Source organism: Pelophylax lessonae (genome assembly GCF_965119305.1).
Source record: "Pelophylax lessonae genome assembly, chromosome: 7".
In the NCBI taxonomy this organism is placed as follows: Eukaryota; Metazoa; Chordata; class Amphibia; order Anura; family Ranidae; genus Pelophylax; species Pelophylax lessonae.
In genome coordinates, this window is record NC_138774.1 from 53,558,809 (window position 1) to 53,576,955 (window position 18,147).

General features: G+C 43.4%; 1 protein-coding gene across 2 annotated transcripts in view; it reads right to left on the minus strand.

Annotated features, from left to right (window-relative positions):
* Positions 1-3,185: 3,185 nt before the first annotated feature.
* The window catches only part of PRX (periaxin), a 76,605-nt gene continuing 61,643 nt past the window's right edge, over positions 3,186-18,147 (minus strand). For both annotated transcript variants that reach the window (XM_082263136.1, XM_082263135.1), the window contains 4 exons: positions 13,279-13,392; positions 12,546-12,705; positions 10,812-11,005; positions 3,186-9,474 (listed from right to left, as the gene is read on the minus strand). In XM_082263136.1, coding sequence (XP_082119262.1) covers positions 3,415-9,474; positions 10,812-11,005; positions 12,546-12,705; positions 13,279-13,305 — 6,441 coding nt within the window. In that variant the 5' untranslated portion in view covers positions 13,306-13,392 and the 3' untranslated portion in view covers positions 3,186-3,414. The remainder of the gene's footprint in view (positions 9,475-10,811; positions 11,006-12,545; positions 12,706-13,278; positions 13,393-18,147) is intronic.

Below are 18,147 nucleotides of genomic sequence, written 5' to 3' on the forward strand. Positions count from 1 at the left end.
TAATTAGCTGTTTGTCTGGAGTTCAGCTTTAAACAAGACAGAGGCCCCTGACACGTCCCAGAGAGTCTTTAGTTTGCTCTGAGCAATCTGTAACTACTAGTCAAAAGCAGAGCAGGAGTAGAATTGCTGTCCATAGCAACTGGTCTGCTTTCATCTCTTACCCAAATTTCGGTTTGTCTTGTTGGTACAGGCAAAATTCCACTCTTGCTCCAATTTTTCTTGCTCCATTGTTTATAAAAGAAGACATTAACATGAACTTAGACACAAGAATTAGAGTATGCATTAGTCAACTGCTGGCTCACTAAATCACTACAGGGTTTGCATTGAAACAGCAGTCAGTATAAGCCTATACATACAATGTTGTATACAATGTTGACATTATATACAGAGCGAAATTGTCAGGGAGTTTTATGTACTTCACAATTTAAGGTATAAAGAAGTGCAGAAGGTGTATAGGTTTGAATGGTTCTAAAAATAAAACATAGTCTGGAAAAGGAGATCTTAAAGCCCATCTTTTTTTTAGCATTGGATAGACATTTGTCCCTCCATGCTGTCCGAGACCCAATTGAGGGATATCACTTCACTTCCTGTCCCTGTGACATTAGGACATGAAATGAAGGATGTGATGTCATTGGAGCAGGAAAAATAACCTGACAAAGGTTCTAATCCTTACTCATTTTGATATAAATAAGTAATTTTTTGAAGGCTGTGTTCCCACTGGAGGAATTTTGCAATACTGTATCAACAGGAAGTGAGGGAAAATGTCTGAAATGGGGATACAGACTGCAAATAAAACCTGACAGGGGTTCCCGCTAAACTGGAAAAAAATATTGGCTGAAGTTTACATATCCCTTGCGCAATATGGTTTCAGCCTTATTGAGGATGAAACCAGAAATTGTTAACAAAGTAGACGTTGACACTTTTTGGGTTTAGAGGGAGTCTATTATAAAGCGGGTCATCTGCTTTGAGATGGCTGAGATAAAAGTAGCTATCCATCAAATGTGTTCCCTTTCTTGTTCTTTGTACGTGCATTGAGCCACCTTTTTCTTCATATATCCAATGAGCAAGCCATACACACGCAGAGAGGTTGATTTTTCTAAAGGCAGTTGCACTCATTTTCCACAGAGTTTAGTAAATGTGGTGAAAATCTGCTGATTGCCATCATCCAATTAGGTGAATCAAATCAAAGTGAAGCTTCATCACATTCACTAAGCTCTAGGAAAAAAGTGTACAGTCTATTTGCCTTTACTAAATCAACCCCAATGACTCCCTCCTTCACTGGAGATATGTAGAAATGACAGTGGGACAGCTGAATAACAAATCTGGCCATATAGGTATTTTCAAGCTAATACAAAAGGCAAAAATACAAATGCATCAATCTGTTTCGGTAGGACAGTTTGACCCTGTATAATAAAGAAAGGAACTTTAGAAAGGTGATGTTCTGGACAGGGGCCCCAATATCTGTTGATGATGATCCAGGTTTTCTGTAAATTATATGCTACTGTATATATACACAAGAGATTTACATATAGGCCAAACCATTGTGCACACCCGAACATCACACCTATATTAATCTGTTGGACATCCCCTTTGAAGCTGTAACAGATTCCATTCCTCTGGGAAGGCCTTCTGCAAGATTTTGGAGTATTTCCTTGGGAATTTGTGCCTATTTGGTTGTAAAGAGCATATGTGAAGTGGGTACTGATAGTGGACAAAAAGGTGTTCAGTAGGATTGGAGTCAGGGCTCTGTACAGGCAACACAATTTCCTCCACCCCAAACTCATCAAACCAGTCTTTATGTTGCTGACTTGGTGCAAGGGCCAAAGTCAAGCTGGACCATAGAAAGGCCTTACCTAATTTGTTGACACAATTGTCTAAAACGTCTTTGTATGCTGTAGTATTACCAGCTCCCTTTGTGATATCACCCCCTAATTATTTGGAGGGGTGTTCATACACTTTTGTCCATGTGGTTTATGTTTGAAAAAAGTACAGTGTATAAGCCTTTTTACTCAGAGATAACAAACTACCATACTTAACCCTCCTCTTGTGTTAGGGTCAGAACCGACCCGTTTTCAGGTTTTGAATGTCTATAAGTATCACATAAATTTGTTTACTGCATCAAGATTTTTTTACTTTGTCAGGAACCTCTATTTAAACAATGTAATAGAAAAAGAATCCTTTTCACTAAATTATAAAATACTGAAAATTAAGATGTTTATGGTGTTAGGGTCAATTCTGACCCAGTTATAATATAGGATTATAGGACACTAATAAGTGCCAAAACTGAAATCATAAACACTCTCTCTGCTTAGTAACACTGACAGCCAATCCCCTCTCAAACCTGTGAGCTGTAGTTAGGGAGGGGCCTATCTCTTTTCCTGCTTGTCTGCTTCTCTAAATAAAGTAAAGAAACATAGGACCAATACATTTCAGAGTTGCTGGTTTATTTTACCATTTTTTAAATTTGAAAATGAGAGGTATGCTATCAAAAGAAAGGTCTTAAGGGGTCACACCAAAAATATTAAAACCAATCTTTTCAAGGATAAAGAAGCCTAACAAGGTGACCAAGAGGTAAGAAACAAATTGGATGATAAATAATTGTTCAGAGGGTATTTTATGGCTGATTTAAGACACGGGTCAAAACCGACCCGTTAACATCATGGATAGTAACAGAAAGCTAACATAAGAGGAGGGATAAAGCAAGTATTAAAGGAGTTCCTCCCTACTCCAGTTTATGTCGTCTTTTTAGACTGCAGAAAGTTATGTCTTAACAACCCATTTGAACAATAATGGTGACAGGACCTTTCTCCTTGCAGTTTTTTGATTGGCCATCTCTGGTGACCTACAACTATAACAGGTAAATTAAGAGCTAAGACAGTGAAACAGCAAGAAGAAGTATGCCATCTGCCCCATATAAGCAGATATTAAGTTATAACCTCCCTTCAGATAATGAAAACTGGCTTCAGGAAATTTTATAGAACAATTATGGGATTTCGATCAGTGACCTTAAGAAAAAATAATTAAAAAAAACTCTAGAGTAGTATTTCCAGTTCTGGCATCAATGTCCCAATACTGTTCCATTCAACTCTGTTTTTGTGGTAATGGCCCCAGTGACGATTATAAATGTTTTGTACAATACTACTCACCACAGCATTTACTAAAGTGACACTAACACCATGTTTTTTTTAGTGTTTTTCTTAAACTATGTGTTAATTATAGTTTGATTTAAACTGATCAATTTCAGAAACAAGCCAAAAAGGTCACCATTACAATGATGTCTTTAGCACTCTTTGAACAAAGCTGCGGTAGGGGTTAGAGTGGAGAGATTATCTTGGAAATGTGAGGCCTGCAACTATTAAATACTGTTGTTATATCAAGTGTTTGGCAAAAACAAAAAAAACAGTTCTGATTGTCTTATATGGCCAATGTCTTCTCTGTTACAGTCTCTGTCGTGATCTGTTTTGTTGTTGTAACTTTCAGGAAGCCCAGAGTAGTCTCTTCCTCCTTGCTTGTCTGTTCTTCCTGATGGCTACTGAAACTCACTTGTGGCAGGCTGATCTTGAAACCTTCTTGAGAACCTTCTTCGATGTGTTTTTCTATCTCTCTAGAACTGTCCACCTCTGTCCCTGTCTTAGTCCCCAGGGATAATTTAGGTATCTTATATTTAGCTGATTTGTCTTTGCTGGTGCTCCCCTCTGTGTCGTCCTCTAGGCCAGTATTGTCCACTGTATACTCCCCCTTGGATTTACTTGACAAGAATCCAAGTGAAATGCGCCCTCTTCCTGATTTTGAGTCTCCCTCCCCAACGTTTTCCACTGCTGCTGCATACTCACCTTTATCTTTTTTCTTAAAACCAGAAAAGGCTATTTTAGGAGATTTAAATTTGCTTGAGAAGGAGCTCTCATTTGTTTCTTCTTTAGAATCTAGCTCTTCCTTCTTCACCAAATTTAGATTCATTTCAGGGTCTATTTCTTTGCCTTTGTATGGTGATGAAAATTCAAGTTTAGGAAACTTGAGTTTTCCAACTTTAAAGGCCCCATCCTGAGATCCATTTTGGACAGACATCTCATTCTCCCCATTCAAGTGGCCAGAGGAACCAGTTCCATTTACATTGATCTCTCCAGAATGTGTCTTTGAGGAGGAGAACCCTAACTTGGGAAATTTAATCTTTGAAGACTTCCCCGAGCCATCAGCACTAATATCAGCATCTGCAGCATCAGGTTCTCCGTTTACTTCTGCCCCCTTTCCCTTTCCTCGTGACCGACTGAAAGAAGGTTTCATTTTTATTTTTGGTAACTTGATCTTCAGGTCTGGTCCTTCAATTTCTAAACTTCTATCTACATCAGATGTAGTTTTATCCTTTACTTTTCCAAGAGAGAAAGTCTTTTTGGCTTTCTTTCCTTCATGATCTTCCCTGTGGCCTGAACCTTTCAAAGTTATGTCACCGTCATTAGTATCTGACTTTAGTTTGGGAGCAGAAAGCTCAATATCAGCAGTCACACCTTTTGGTAAACTGACTGCAACCTTGGGGAGTTTCATGTTGAGTTTCTTTTCAGAATCATTTTCCATAGTGCCATGATGTTTGTGTTCCCCCTTAGTTTTACTGCTCTTTTTTAAAGAATCGCTTATTTCTGTGTCCAGTTTTGGACTATCCACTTCATATTCACCATGTGCTTTGATCTTTGGAGCAGAAAGTTCCACATCTGGCATCTTAAGGAAAGACTTCTTTGTCTCTGACTCCTCATCAAGTGACATCTCCATTTCATCATCTCCCTTCCTTCCTGGTAATCCAATTGTTGGCATCTTGAATTTTGGCATTTTCAGGCCCAAATCTATTTCTAAGTTTTCAATGCTTGATGATGTGGTGCTTTTGATTTTCTCCATGGTACTGGCTTGACCACCTTCTGAAGACATCAATGCCTCACTATCACTTCCTGAAAATCCAACATCAGGCAAAGAGATGTTTGGCATTCTGAACTTTGTACCTTCCTCATATGGTTGCAGTGGCTCAGTAGCAGAATCTGCATTGTCCCTGGTAATTCCAATTGAAGGCATCTTGATTTTGAATAGTCGCCCATTTTCAGAATCTTCATGGTCTGAAGCTTTTGCATCACCTTTCACATACACTTTATGGTCACCTTCTTTTTCAACATCACCTTTTCCTTTAATAGATCCTACTTGAAGCTTAGGCATTTTAATTTTAAAGCCCATAATCCCTGAATCTGAACCTTCCTCTTGTTTGGAAGCCTTAGCATCTAATTTGGCGGTGTCGTCTTGTACGCCAGCACTGTGACTTCCAGATTTAGATAACTTTATTTTTGCCATCTTGAGTTTTAGCTCATGTTGGTCACCTTCAGAAATGTCTAAATCTGCTTTTGGTATCTTTGATGTGTCTCCAAATTTTACATCATCTTTGCCTAGGCTGACATCTAGCTCAAGTTCTGGCGCCCTTATTTTGGGAGTAGACATTTTTGGAAACTCTACAGAAGGCAAAGAGAATGCGGCTTCAGTAGATCTTGTTTCAGCACTTGAACCATGCATTTTTAGTTCACTCTCAATAAATGGTATGTCTTCTTCATCTAATTTGACTTTGGGAAATGAAATGTCCACATGTGGCATTTTCATTTTTGACCCTTTCATGCTGCTGTCCTCTTTGGCTTCTGGCTCTCCAAACTTTGGCAGTTCAATCTTTGGCATTGCCAATTTTGCAGCTGTCTTTTCCAAGCTAAGACTAGTTTTATGTTCTAAAGTAGTGTCCACAGTTGCTTTGGGTAATCCAATGTTCAATTTTACATCTGGCAAAGAGACATCAATAGATGGTATTTTGGGTATTTTTAAATCACCTTCATATTTTTTAATATCTGCATCAGAAACATCCACTTCTGCTTTTGGCAAGGAGGCGCAAATATCTGGTTTAACACATGGAACAGAAATTTGCAAAGCAGGAACATTTGGTGGAGTAGAGATTTCCAGAGAGGGAATCTTCACCTTTTCACTGAGCTGAACCTCGAGGCTTTCCAGTCTCTCTGATATCTTTGTCTCTGTTTTTGGAAGAGTAGCTTCAGCTGCTTGATCACCCTTTATGCCAAAAGAAGGCAGTGCAACTTGGGGTACTTTGACATGAATGTCTGGCAGGTGAAGGTCTTCTTTTGAACCTTTCAGCGTAACATCAGCTTTGGGTGCCTGCACTTTTGGAGAGGACATTTTAAACGTAGGCATTTTAATAAAAGCCATTTTTCCATCATCATCTTTTATAACTTTTGTTTCTTTTGCTTTCTTTGTTTTATCATCAGGAGTTTTGATCTCTACATTTCCTACAGTAATATCAGCATCTTTCTTTGATATTCCAAATGATGGCATCTTGATTCCTGGCATTTTTATTTTCACTTCTTTGCTTTTTCCTTTGGCCTCAATGCTTCCGAGTTCAGCAGAGATGTCAACAGTCTTTGTTTTTTTAGACGGAGAAACTGCAACTTTTACTTTTTCTGATTCTGTATCTTCATCAGATCCTTTGCCCTTTCCAAATTTAGGCAATGAAAATTTGGGAAGGCTCAATTTTGTATCTGGAATGTCAATATTTATTTCCGGTGGTTTGTCCAAGATTTGAGATTCTTCACATTTTGGAACAGCAATGTCTACCCCCAACTTTGGAGCAGAGATGCCAATAGTGGGTAGTTCAATGGATGGAAGCTTCACTTTCCCATCAGTGGATAATTCTACTTGGCCATGAAAGGACTGTAACTTTCCTTTACTAGCTTTTATGTCTCCTTCAGCCTCAACATCCTGTTTCGCTTTTGGGAACCCCATTCCAAATTTGGGCATTTTCAACTTTGGTCCTTTGACTGCAACCTCTGTATCTTTCTCTGTGTGTAATGTTTTTATATCTACCTCACCACCTTTCTTCACTTTAGGGCCTGAAATGCCAAGTTTGCGAAGAGAAAATTTTGGGCCTTTCCATTTCGTTTCAGCCTCACTGGAAACATCTACTGCTAAACCCTCTTTACCTGACAGGTCTACATCCGGAATGCTTGGCGTAGTGATTTCAACAGAAGGAAGTTTGACTGATGGCAACTTAAATTTAGCTTCTACATCTTCCACATCAGGCTTTTCCAGTTTTATTTTAGGGAGCTTGGCATCAACTTTTTGCTTAAGCTCACCGACTTCTAGTTCAGAAACTTTCCCTAATCCAATCTCCACTTTTGGTAAGCTAATTTTTACACCTGTATCTTCTGTATCCAGTTCAGGTACCTTTGTGTCTGCAGTAACATGTGGTAAAGACAAATCACCTGTGATCTTTGGAACATCAAGTTCAACAGCCATATCTTTGGCTACATCACTCAGTTTAGGAAGGTTTAGTTTGGGCATTTGAAATTTAGCCTCATTTTCTTTACTAACTAGTTCAAGTTCATCAGTTTTCATTTTTGTCAGGTTTAAGTCAACATGAAGACTTGGGGCCTCTATCTCAAGAGCAGGCATTTTAATAGAGGGAAGACCAATTTTTGAGTCTCCCATTTTCCCATCGAATGCTATTGCATCAGATTCCACTTTTGGAAGCTTCATTGCTAATTTTGGCTTCTCCAGCGAAATGCCGTCATCAGATTTAGGTAATGTTATGCCAAAGTCAGCAGGTTTAATCTTGGGAATAGAAATATCCAATTCAGGGATGATTTGTTTTTCCTTTACAGTCACGTCACCTTTTATTTTTGAATCGCTGCTTGGACTGTGGATTCCCATTTTCGGGGGAGATGCATCAGGTTTGATAACCTTTGTGGAGATATCTAACTTGGGTAGGGAGACGTTGAACATCTTCAGCTTCAAGTCTGGGCTTTCTAGTTTAGGTGCTTTAATATCTATCTTAGCTGAGGGAGCGTTAACTTCCAGCTTACTTGGCTCAGCGACTTGGACTTGTGGCAATGAAACGTCAACAGATGGCAACTTAACAGAGGGAAATTTTAGTTTCCCTTCTACTTCTGTAGATGGTTTTTCTGAAGCATCAGTCTCTGATTTCTCTTTGGATGACAAAATTCCAAAGCTGGGCAACTTTATTTTAGGCCCTTTCAACTTAAACTCTTCATCTTCTCCTTTCTCGGCTACTTCCTCAGCTGGGACCTCCCCTTTTAAGCCCACTTTAGGTAGGCTAAGTTTTGGCATTTGAAGCGTCACATCAGGTATTTCAACTGTGCCCCCTGCTTCAGACTTTTCTGTCTTCACATCACCCATATGGGCTCTTGCAGCATAAGCATCCTTTACTTTCATGCGTACTCCAGGGGTGCTTATTTTTGGCATTTTTAATGTCACATCTGGAACTTCTACTTGCTCAACAGCAATGTCTCCTGTTTCCAGCCTGGGGACACTTACATCAACATCCATTTTTGGAACAGATATTTCAAGAGATGGCAATCTAATGGCACTTTTGTGTTGACTATCAGGACTATCTCCTTCCATTTTACCTTTAGGTGTAGAAATACCAATTTGTGGTGTTTTTATAAATGGCATTTTTAACTTATCATCAGAAACTTTCACCTCAATATTTTTTTTTATTTCTGGTGGTGTTGCTTTAAAACCAGTTTCTGGCGTTTTGCTAGACATGCTAAATTTTGGCAGTTTAATTTGAAAACCATGGCTAGTGCTTTCAGGAGGCTCAACTTCTACAGCGCCTTCAAGTTTTGGCAGACTGAGATCTACATCCACTTTAGGTGCTGCTATTTCAATTGAGGGTAATTTGATTTCTGTTTTAGATCTTCCATCAACCTGAATAGTAATATCTTGCTCCTTTTCTATATGAGGTGTACAAATACCAACTTTTGGCAGTTGGGGAATGCTGAACTTAGCTTCTGGAGCTTCCAATTCAACACCAGCTGTTGGCATCTTGATTTCAACATCTGGAAGTTTAACACCAGTGCTCAGTCCAGGTACTTTAACCTTTTCAGGAATATCTGGTGTTTCAGTTTTTATAGCTGGAAGAGGTATGTCAAGTTCTACTTGAGGTGCCCTACAAATTGTTTCTTCTTTGGCTCCGATTGCAGCCTTCCTCATAGAAACGTCAACATCTGGCTTTGATACCGTCACATCTACTTTGGTTTTTTTCATTTTTGGAACAGAAATACCAAATTTAGTTGAAGATTTTTCTTTGACCTCACCCTCAGCTCTGGCTTTTACTTTGGGTTCATCTACAGAAACTCTTCCAGCAGTATCCTTGACCCTAAATCGTGGGAATTTCATCTTTAGCCCTTTCTGTTCTTCAGATGTGGAAACCTCTATAGTCTTGGTGACAGCTTCACCTTCTGCACTACCTTTTGTTTTCAGTAGCTTGGAGAATTTGGGGAAGGAAAACTCAACATCTACTGGTGGAATATCCAAATTGGCAACAGATAGTTCAGAGCCTTTTACAGCATCCACTGAAACCTCAGAATCCTTCACTTGACTTGGCACCTTCTTTTTTTTCTTCTTCACAGGTGTAAGGCTTTTCACAGACTGAAAAAAAAAAACATATTGCTTAACATACATTTAAAATTTTATTTCCAACATTTTACAGCAGTTTGTATAATTCATGTATCAAGGAAATAACTTTTTTTTGTTTAGCTTATTGATGTTGTATCACTTTTTCACAATTTTAACATATTGGGTGATCCCATCCCAACCCTTGTTTTAAGCAGTAAACTAAATACCATGTAATGGAAAGATATGTATACTTACCTAATCCAAATGCGGTCTGGTCATGTGATCTCCCCAGCAGCCAGCTTCAGGAGAGAGGAGACAGCAACAACAGCAGCTGCAAAGCCTGGGTGGTGACATCGACTTATTATGTGACATCTGTTGTCTGCTGTCCCTTCTCTCCCCTGAAGCCAGCTCTGGGACCCGATCACGTGACCAAACTAGGAAATCCTTAGATTAGGGAAGTATACACATCTTTCCTCTGCAGGGTAGTTAGTATAGGGCTTGGCATGGCTGCTGTTAGAAATCACGGGGCCCCATACAGCCTACCTGACAGGGCCCCCCGGCAGTAAATGACTGACGACATAGATTTATCAGTCCATTTCTCTGCAGCCTCAGCTGCACAGATTAATGAATAGGAAGCGCTCTCATTCACAAACTGAAGCATATTAAACTGTGATGAATTGGCACAGGAGTAATTGGTACCGACCACTTATTGTGCTCATTCAGGAAAGGAAGGGGCCAGTAAATTACATATTTACTGACCCCTCCACCTGCTCTCCATCCAGAAACACCCTCGTGTGTGCCCTATTAGCAGTGGGAGAGAATGGAAGCCGGCAGCACTTCGGGGGAAAGGGGAACACGGGGGCTTGGACAGCAGATGGAAGGGGCACATGTGCTAGGACCAATCCCCCCTGCAGTGCAGCCGGAGGGAGAAAGAGGATGAGAAACTGGCAGAAGAGGATTGGTGTCTGCAATAAGACAGTACAGCTGGCCCTCCTGCTCAGCAGGTGCTTGGGCCCCCTTTTGAACTGATGGAGACTAGGCCCAGTACAGGAGGGCTGGCTGTACTGCCTTATCAGTGGCCTTGGTGCTTGGAATGTGGGTGGGAGTAGGTTTAGGCTTAATTAGCGTTTAAATGGACTTCTACTTTAACTTCTACATTAACCCTGTATGCCAGTAGTTTATCTAAAAAGCCAAAATCAACTTACAACATGAAGCTAGATGACAGATATCTCCACTAGGATCCTGAACAGCTGAAGAGTTTAAGCAGTATACTAAACCCACTCCACTCCATTCAAAACAGAAAAAAAATCATTTCTGGTTGGATTGGTCTGCTTCCAATACCTGTATAAGTCCTATTTTTTCCAACATACCATTTTTGGCATCTTGGCCTTTGGGCCTTTGACCTCTACAGTCCCAGATTCTGATGACACTGTGACATCACTAGACGGCACTGTTCTCTTGAGGCAATAGGAGACTTTGTAATGTTCTGCATACTGTAGGATTTTCAATGCATCTTCATACTTAATGTTCTCAAAGTATACTCGGGCACTGATGATCTGGTCCCCTGTGACATTGGGACGGAGACAGAAGGAAGAATTAGCACACATTTAATAATTGTTCTATAGAAAATAGAATGCTCTAGTCCCAGTTCCTTATTAGACTTTTGGGCAGTGGCGGCTGGTGCTCAAAATTTTGGGGGGGGGGGGGCGCAAACAGAAAAATGAGTGACCAGCGTGCTCCCAATCAATGCATAGCGCCACAGCGTGCCCCCAATCAATGCAAAGTGCCACAGCATTGCCCCCAATCAATGCAGAGTGCCACAGCATGCCCCCCAATCAATGCAGAATGCCACAGCGTGCCCCCCAATCAATGCAGAGTGCCACAGCGTGCCCCCCAATCAATGCAGAGTGCCACAGCGTGCCCCCCCAATCAATGCAGAGCGCCACAGCATTGTCCCCAATCATTGCAGAGCGCCACAGCATTGTCCCCAATCATTGCAGAGCGCCACAGCATTGTTCCCAATCAATGCAGAGCTCCACAGCATTGTCCCCAATAATTGCAGAGCACCACAGCATTGTCCCCAATCATTGCAGAACGCCACAGCATTGTCCCCAATTATTGCAGAGCGCCACAGCATTGTCCCCAATCATTGCAGAGTGCCACAGCATTGTCCCCAATCATTGCAGAGCGCCACAGCATTGTCCCCAATCATTGCAGAGCACCACAGAATTGTCCCCAATTATTGCAGAGTGCCCACAGCATTGTCCCCAATCATTGCAGAGCGCCACAGCATTGTCCCCAATCATTGCAGAGCGCCACAGCATTGTCCCCAATCATTGCAGAGCGCCACAGCATTGTCCCCAATTATTGCAGAGCGCCACAGCATTGTCCCCAATCATTGCAGAGCTCCACAGCATTGTCCCCAATTATTGCAGAGTGCCCACAGAATTGTCCCCAATCATTGCAGAGCGCCACAGCATTGTCCCCAATCATTGCAGAGCACCACAGCATTGTCCCCAATCATTGCAGAGCGCCACAGCGTGCCTCCCTCAATGCAGTGTGGGCTCCCCCCCCCCCCCCCCGAGACCAATGCACTTACCTGGCGGCGGCTTCCTCTTCGGTCCAGGCGGCGGCGGCTTTTCCTCACTCTGTCCCCCGGCACGTCTCCATGAGTACTTCTGGTCCCGCCTCCTCCTCGGCCAATGGCAAGGGGTTTGCCTTGCGGCCAATCAGGAAGCGCGTATCGGACGCGCTTCCTGATTGGCCAGGAGGAGGATCGGTGTGGCAATAGTGAATTTTCATTCGCTATTGTCACACAATGGGTGGAGTCGGGACGCACTGCTCTGCGCCCCGTCTCCACCCTTTGCATCGCCCTATTAGAGCCTCTGGCTCTTATCAGGTGATGTTAAAAAAAAAACCCATTAAGCTCCATGCGTCTGGCGCCCTGCATGCAGATTAGGGGGCCGGACGCATGGATGGGGGGGTGGCGCCCCTGCACCCCATACACACCGGCCGCCACTGCTTTTGGGTGTCCTGTACAACAGGCCTGCTACAGCTGTTTGAATTAGGATGGGACATCAACCCCACCCGGCTAGATCATTTACCTTCTTGCAAAGGCAGATTTTTGGCAGCTGGGGAGTCTTTGAGGACATCTGATATGAACAGTCCTTCCTTTCCTCCTCCAGAGATGCTGATGCCACTCATTCCAGACTGAGCCTCTGTTTCTACAATCACCTCCACCATCTCCGAGGCTCTCAGCTTCTCCTGGTATCAAAAACATCAAAAAGAGTTGTTAAGCAGATCAGTACATACATGTCCTTTCTAAGACTGGCCAAAAAATCATGATCCTTACTCAATTTAGCTAATTTTAGTAAGATCAGGCAGGAATTATCTGCTGCCTATGGGTGCTTTAGTAGGTTCTAATCTACAGTGTTCATTGGTTAAACACCTTTTGGAAAAAAGATTGATGCTTAGGGACAATAATTCTGTCAGATCATTAATGTGATCATCAACTGATTGAAAATGCAGTGTATTGTCAGATCTGAATTACTATAGCCTATTATTAAAAGGAAATTATAATGTGTTTTTCTGGTCAACAGAGACCATGCATGCAAATCAGTTTGCGAAGCATGCTTGCTAGCAACCTGTGTGCAACTAGCTATTTCATAAAGTCCTATCTCTGCTACGAGAGGGAGGGGTGTCTGTCCTTCCTCTGACTCATTCAGCTGTCTGTATATTCTGATCTTCCAGTTAAAAAAACAATGTTAGTAGTGATCATATATATGAATAAAGAAAATATACAATATACTGTATATTTAAATATGTTTTCTCTCTCACCTCTGTGATGTTGAGCTTAGTCTCCATCTTCGGTTCTTCTGTCTCTGCTGAGTTTCTTTGTCCTTTCAGTAGTAACACTTTCTTTAGCTCCTCATGCAGCTTCTCTTTCTGTGCCTAAAAACAACAAGATCAGAAACAACAGTTTAGGCTACCCATCATTCCACTGTGTTACTGAATGGACGAACATCCAGAAAAGAATGAACAAGGTTCAAGCTATGCAGTGCCATCTTAAGAGCATTAAAGGGCCCCGGGCAATGCGGTGCACTGGTGCCCTGCCTACACAATCACCCACAAGAATAAAAATGCAAATTATCGATAAGGCGATATTTATTGGTACAGCAGTTCCAGGGTAATGACAGCTTCCAAGTTGGGCAGCTGGGTCCGGTGAACACACACACGGACAGGAGTCAGACTCGGCTATCCTGTGTGTGCCTGTTCCCATGGAGGCAGACAGGCATTCCTGCAGTTGTGGACTCCCCCTCCATGGCCCAAGTGGCCTGACAGCAGTGCAGGGCCGACAGGCGCTTTCCACCTGTTAGGTTCGGCGGCGGGATGCACACATGAATCGGGACTAATGCTTGGCTGGGGCTAGGTCATTGGGCAGCAGGGGAGGACTGGGCCAGGGGGCAGGGGGGCAGTTGCCCCCTGGGCCGCTCTGGTGTCCTGAAAAAAGGTTGCACCGCTTCTGCCACAGACATGCCTAAAGGATTCCTGGTGAAGAGAAGTTAAAAGTCCCCACTGCTGACCTACTGAGTCTAGGGGAGGACTGGGCAAGGAGGCAGGGGGGCAGTTGCCCCCTGGGCCGCTCTGGTGTCCTGTATAAAGGCTGCACCGCTTCTGCCACAGACATGCCTAAAGGATTCCTGGTGAAGAGAAGTAAAAAGTCTCTGCCACTGACCTACTGAGTCCAGGGGAGGACTGGGCCAGGGGGCAGGGGGGCAGTTTCCCCCTGGGCCGCTCTGGTGTCCTGTAAAAAGGTTGCACCGCTTCTGCCACAGACATTCCTAAAGGATTCCTGGTGAAGAGAAGTTAAAAGTCCCCACTGCTGACCTACTGAGTCTAGGGGAGGACTGGGCCAGGGTGCAGGGGGCAGTTGCCCCCTGGGCCGCTCTGGTGTCCTGAAAAAAGGTTGCACCGCTTCTGCCACAGACATGCCTAAAGGATTCCTGGTGAAGAGAAGTAAAAAGTCCCCACCGCTGACCTACTGAGTACAGGATGAAGACAAGGACAGAGCGAAGCCCCCCCCAGCATGGATGGTGTAAACTGTGTCTGAGCAGAGGCCGGTTCCATGCCCCACTGGTGTCTCTCCTCCCCTGACCAGCCCAAACTGAGCTGGCCCAGCTCCCCCCAACCGCCCCCTGCTGGCCAGGTTAGGAACCCGGATTCAGTAGAGAATACCTGGAGCAGAGCTTCATCCTGGAATGGGGGTCAGGGGGAGGACAGGAAGAGGGAGAGTGGGAGGGGGGCCAAGTCTTTGCACTATTGGCCTCTGGTTTGTACTTGCCCCCTGGGCCGAAAGTTGCCAGTCAGGCCCTGTTGGGCAGGTGGTGCCCCCCAGGCAAGTGGGGCCCCCGGGCAATTGCCCAGCATGCCCGTTCGGTAAGATGGCCCTAAAGCTATGTTGTCTCACTTGAGGTTGGTTGGTTTTGTTTGTAGCACCAGTTCATTATAAAACTGGTAAACTAGTTAAAATAATTGTAAAACAGGGCAACCTGTAAAGAAAGGGATACTTACCTGTTCCTGTTCTATTGCCAGTCTTGCACCTTCCACGCGTTATTATGTAGAGGGAGGTTGAAGGAACCACTATACGTAAAAGAGAACCAAGCAACCCACACTCCTAAAAGTTGGTTGCACTGCAAGCTTAGCTCTTCAAGAGAGTGAAGACTGGTGGCACGGTTGGCAGGACAAGTACAAGTATTATTATTAATTATTTTCTTAGCAGAGAGCACTTTTTAATGTTTTTAAATCTAGTAATAGAGATGCTTTAAGTTCTGCCTATGAGCGATCACTCCAAGATACCTGTTATTACATTTATTAGCCAGAAAAGCCTATTTTAACTTTGGTATTGATACTTGACATTCCATAACTTCATAGCTAAGCCTAACCATCATGCCTCTGACCAACGAGATTGTCTCAGTGTCAAATGAAGCCACTCTCAATAATCAAGCTTATAGCAATTGGGTAGAGCTTAGATTAAAGAGACACAAATAAAATAATTCTCCTAGTAACAAAGGATAAAAAGGCATCTTGTGATTTCTGCTTATCAGGCAGGACTTATATTGTCACCCATTTAAAATAAGTAACAGGTTCACTTTCCAAAATAGGTCAGATTATTGCCCTTTCATAGCCACTCAGAGAAATGAGCAATGGAACTTTAGTGATCCTCACAAATGGTTTTGACAGGAAACATCAGGAATTTGACTTACAGGAAAAACGTCTTATGTTGATGTTACTCATAAGATAACTGGGCACAGGCTAGATCAGGAAATGAAAGTAACGAGGGACTGGATAATTGGGTCAGAGGGGCTGAAGATTTCTCAGAAAAATACTACCCGTTCACTTCTCACCCTGTCCCATTTCCTCGCTTTATTGCATCTTCTATCTACAACAGAATATCATGTAGAAGTGAGGTTCTACAGTATCTCACAAAAGTGAGTACACCCCTCACATTTTTGTAAATATTTTATTATATCTTTTCATGTGACAACACTGAAGAAATTACACTTTGCTACAATGTAAAGTAGTGAGTGTACAGCTTGTATAACAGTGTAAATTGGCTGTCCCCTCAAAATAACTCAACACACAGCCATTAATGTCTAAACCTCTGGCAACAAAAGTGAGTACACCCCTAAGTGGAAATGTCCAAACTGGGCCCAAAGTGTGAATATTTTGTGTGGCCGCCATTATTTTCCAGCACTGCCTTAACCATCTTGGGCATGGAGTTCACCAGAGCTCAGGATTTAGGTCTGGAGACATGCTTGGCCAGTCCATCACCTTTAACCTCAGCTTCTTTAGCAAGGCAGTGGTCGCCTTGGAGGTGTGTTTGAGGTCGTTCTCATGTTGGAATACTGCCCTGCGGCCCAGTCTCTGAAGGGAGGGGATCATGATCTGCTTCAGTATGTCACAGTACATGTTGGCATTCATGGTTCCCTCAATGAACTGTAGCTCCTCAGTGCCGGCAGCACTCATGCAGCCCCAGACCATGACAATCCCACCACCATGCTTGATTGTAGGCAAGACACACTTGTCCTTGTACTCCTCACCTGGTTGCCACCACGCACGCTTGACACCATCTGAACCAACTAAGTTTATCTTGGTCTCTTTAGACCACAGGACATGGTTTTCATTAATCCATGTCCTCAGTCTGTTTGTCATCAGCAAACTGTTTGTGGGCTTTCTTATGCATCATCTTTAGAAGAGGCTTCCTTCTTGGATGACAGCCATGCAGACCAATTTGATGCAGTGTGCGGCGTATGGTCTGAGCGCTGACAGGCTGACCCCCCACCCCTTCAACCTCTGCAGCAATGCTGGCAGCACTCATACGTCTATTTGCCAAAGACAACCTCTGGATATGACACTGAGCACGTGCACTCAACTTCTTTGGTGGACCATGGTGAGGCCTGTTCTGAGTGGTATCTGTCCTGTTAAACCGCTGTATGGTCTTGGCCACCGTGCTGCAGCTCAGTTTCAGGGTCTTGGCAATCTTCTTATAGCCTAGACCATCTTTATGTAGATCAACAATTATTTTTTTCAGAGGTGCCATGAGGTGCCATGTTGAACTTCCAGTGACCAGCAATGTTCCCTTTAAACTGCGCGCCTGCGCGGCAGCGCAGTCTAAATGACGGTCCCGCGCAGTACAATGTCAGACGGCGCAGCCACGCAGTGCGCCGCGAGAGCCCGCCCATTGTGTTACAATAGCGAATGAAAATTCGCTATTGTCACACGGATCCTCCTCCTGGCCAATCAGGGAGCGGGTCCTCCCGCTTCCTGATTGGCCGAAAGGCATACCACCCCCATGCCATTGGCCGAGGTCCGAGGAGGAGGCGGGAGGACTGAGAAGATGTAGGGACGCGGGTGCCGGGACTAAAGAGAAGCTGCTGTGACTCGTCGACTCGTGAGGTAAGTGCACGGGTCGTAGGTGGAAGATTTTATCATTGTTTCCTCTTCTGTATATCCAATGCAAAATTATTTACAGGTTCTGGTAAACCTCACTTCCTTACTCGGGGTTCTTGGGTATCTGTAAGATCTGACACTGGTTAAAATATTTATACAGTGCATTCTTTACTAAGAGTTCATTAAACATTTCTGTGCATTGCTATGTTCAGTATATTATACACACTTGCTGTGTGGTGTTGCAAACGGTTTCTACACTGGTGGGTGAGCCAGTGCTCCCATCACCTTTTTTAACATTTGGGAATTAGCGAAGGCTTTTTTTTTTTTTTCTATGGTAAATACACCAGTGGTTTTCCAAAAATAGTTTGTTGCCAGCATGTGCTGCTTTGGCTGGAGCTTACACAAGGCTGCAAATTGTCTCCCCACCCCCTGGGAGGGCACTAGGCCGATTGCCAAGCTCCAGGGTTGTAACACGCACCTCCATACCCAGAAGTACTGCACTTATCTGATGTTCAAATACTCTTCTCCCATCTATCGATCTGTACACTTTTAAAGTCCATACATCAGTCCCCATAGTTTGAGTAGCAGCAAAATTCTGCCAATAGCTAGCAGTCATTGGTCAAAACTGTCATAGGATGGCACTAGACCAATCACCAGGGATGTCACCTGCACCTTCATACCCAGAATTACTAGGTTTTTTCTTCACTCCTGTCAGCTAAATGGAGCAGTGGGGATTCGGGGGGGGGGGGGGGGCTG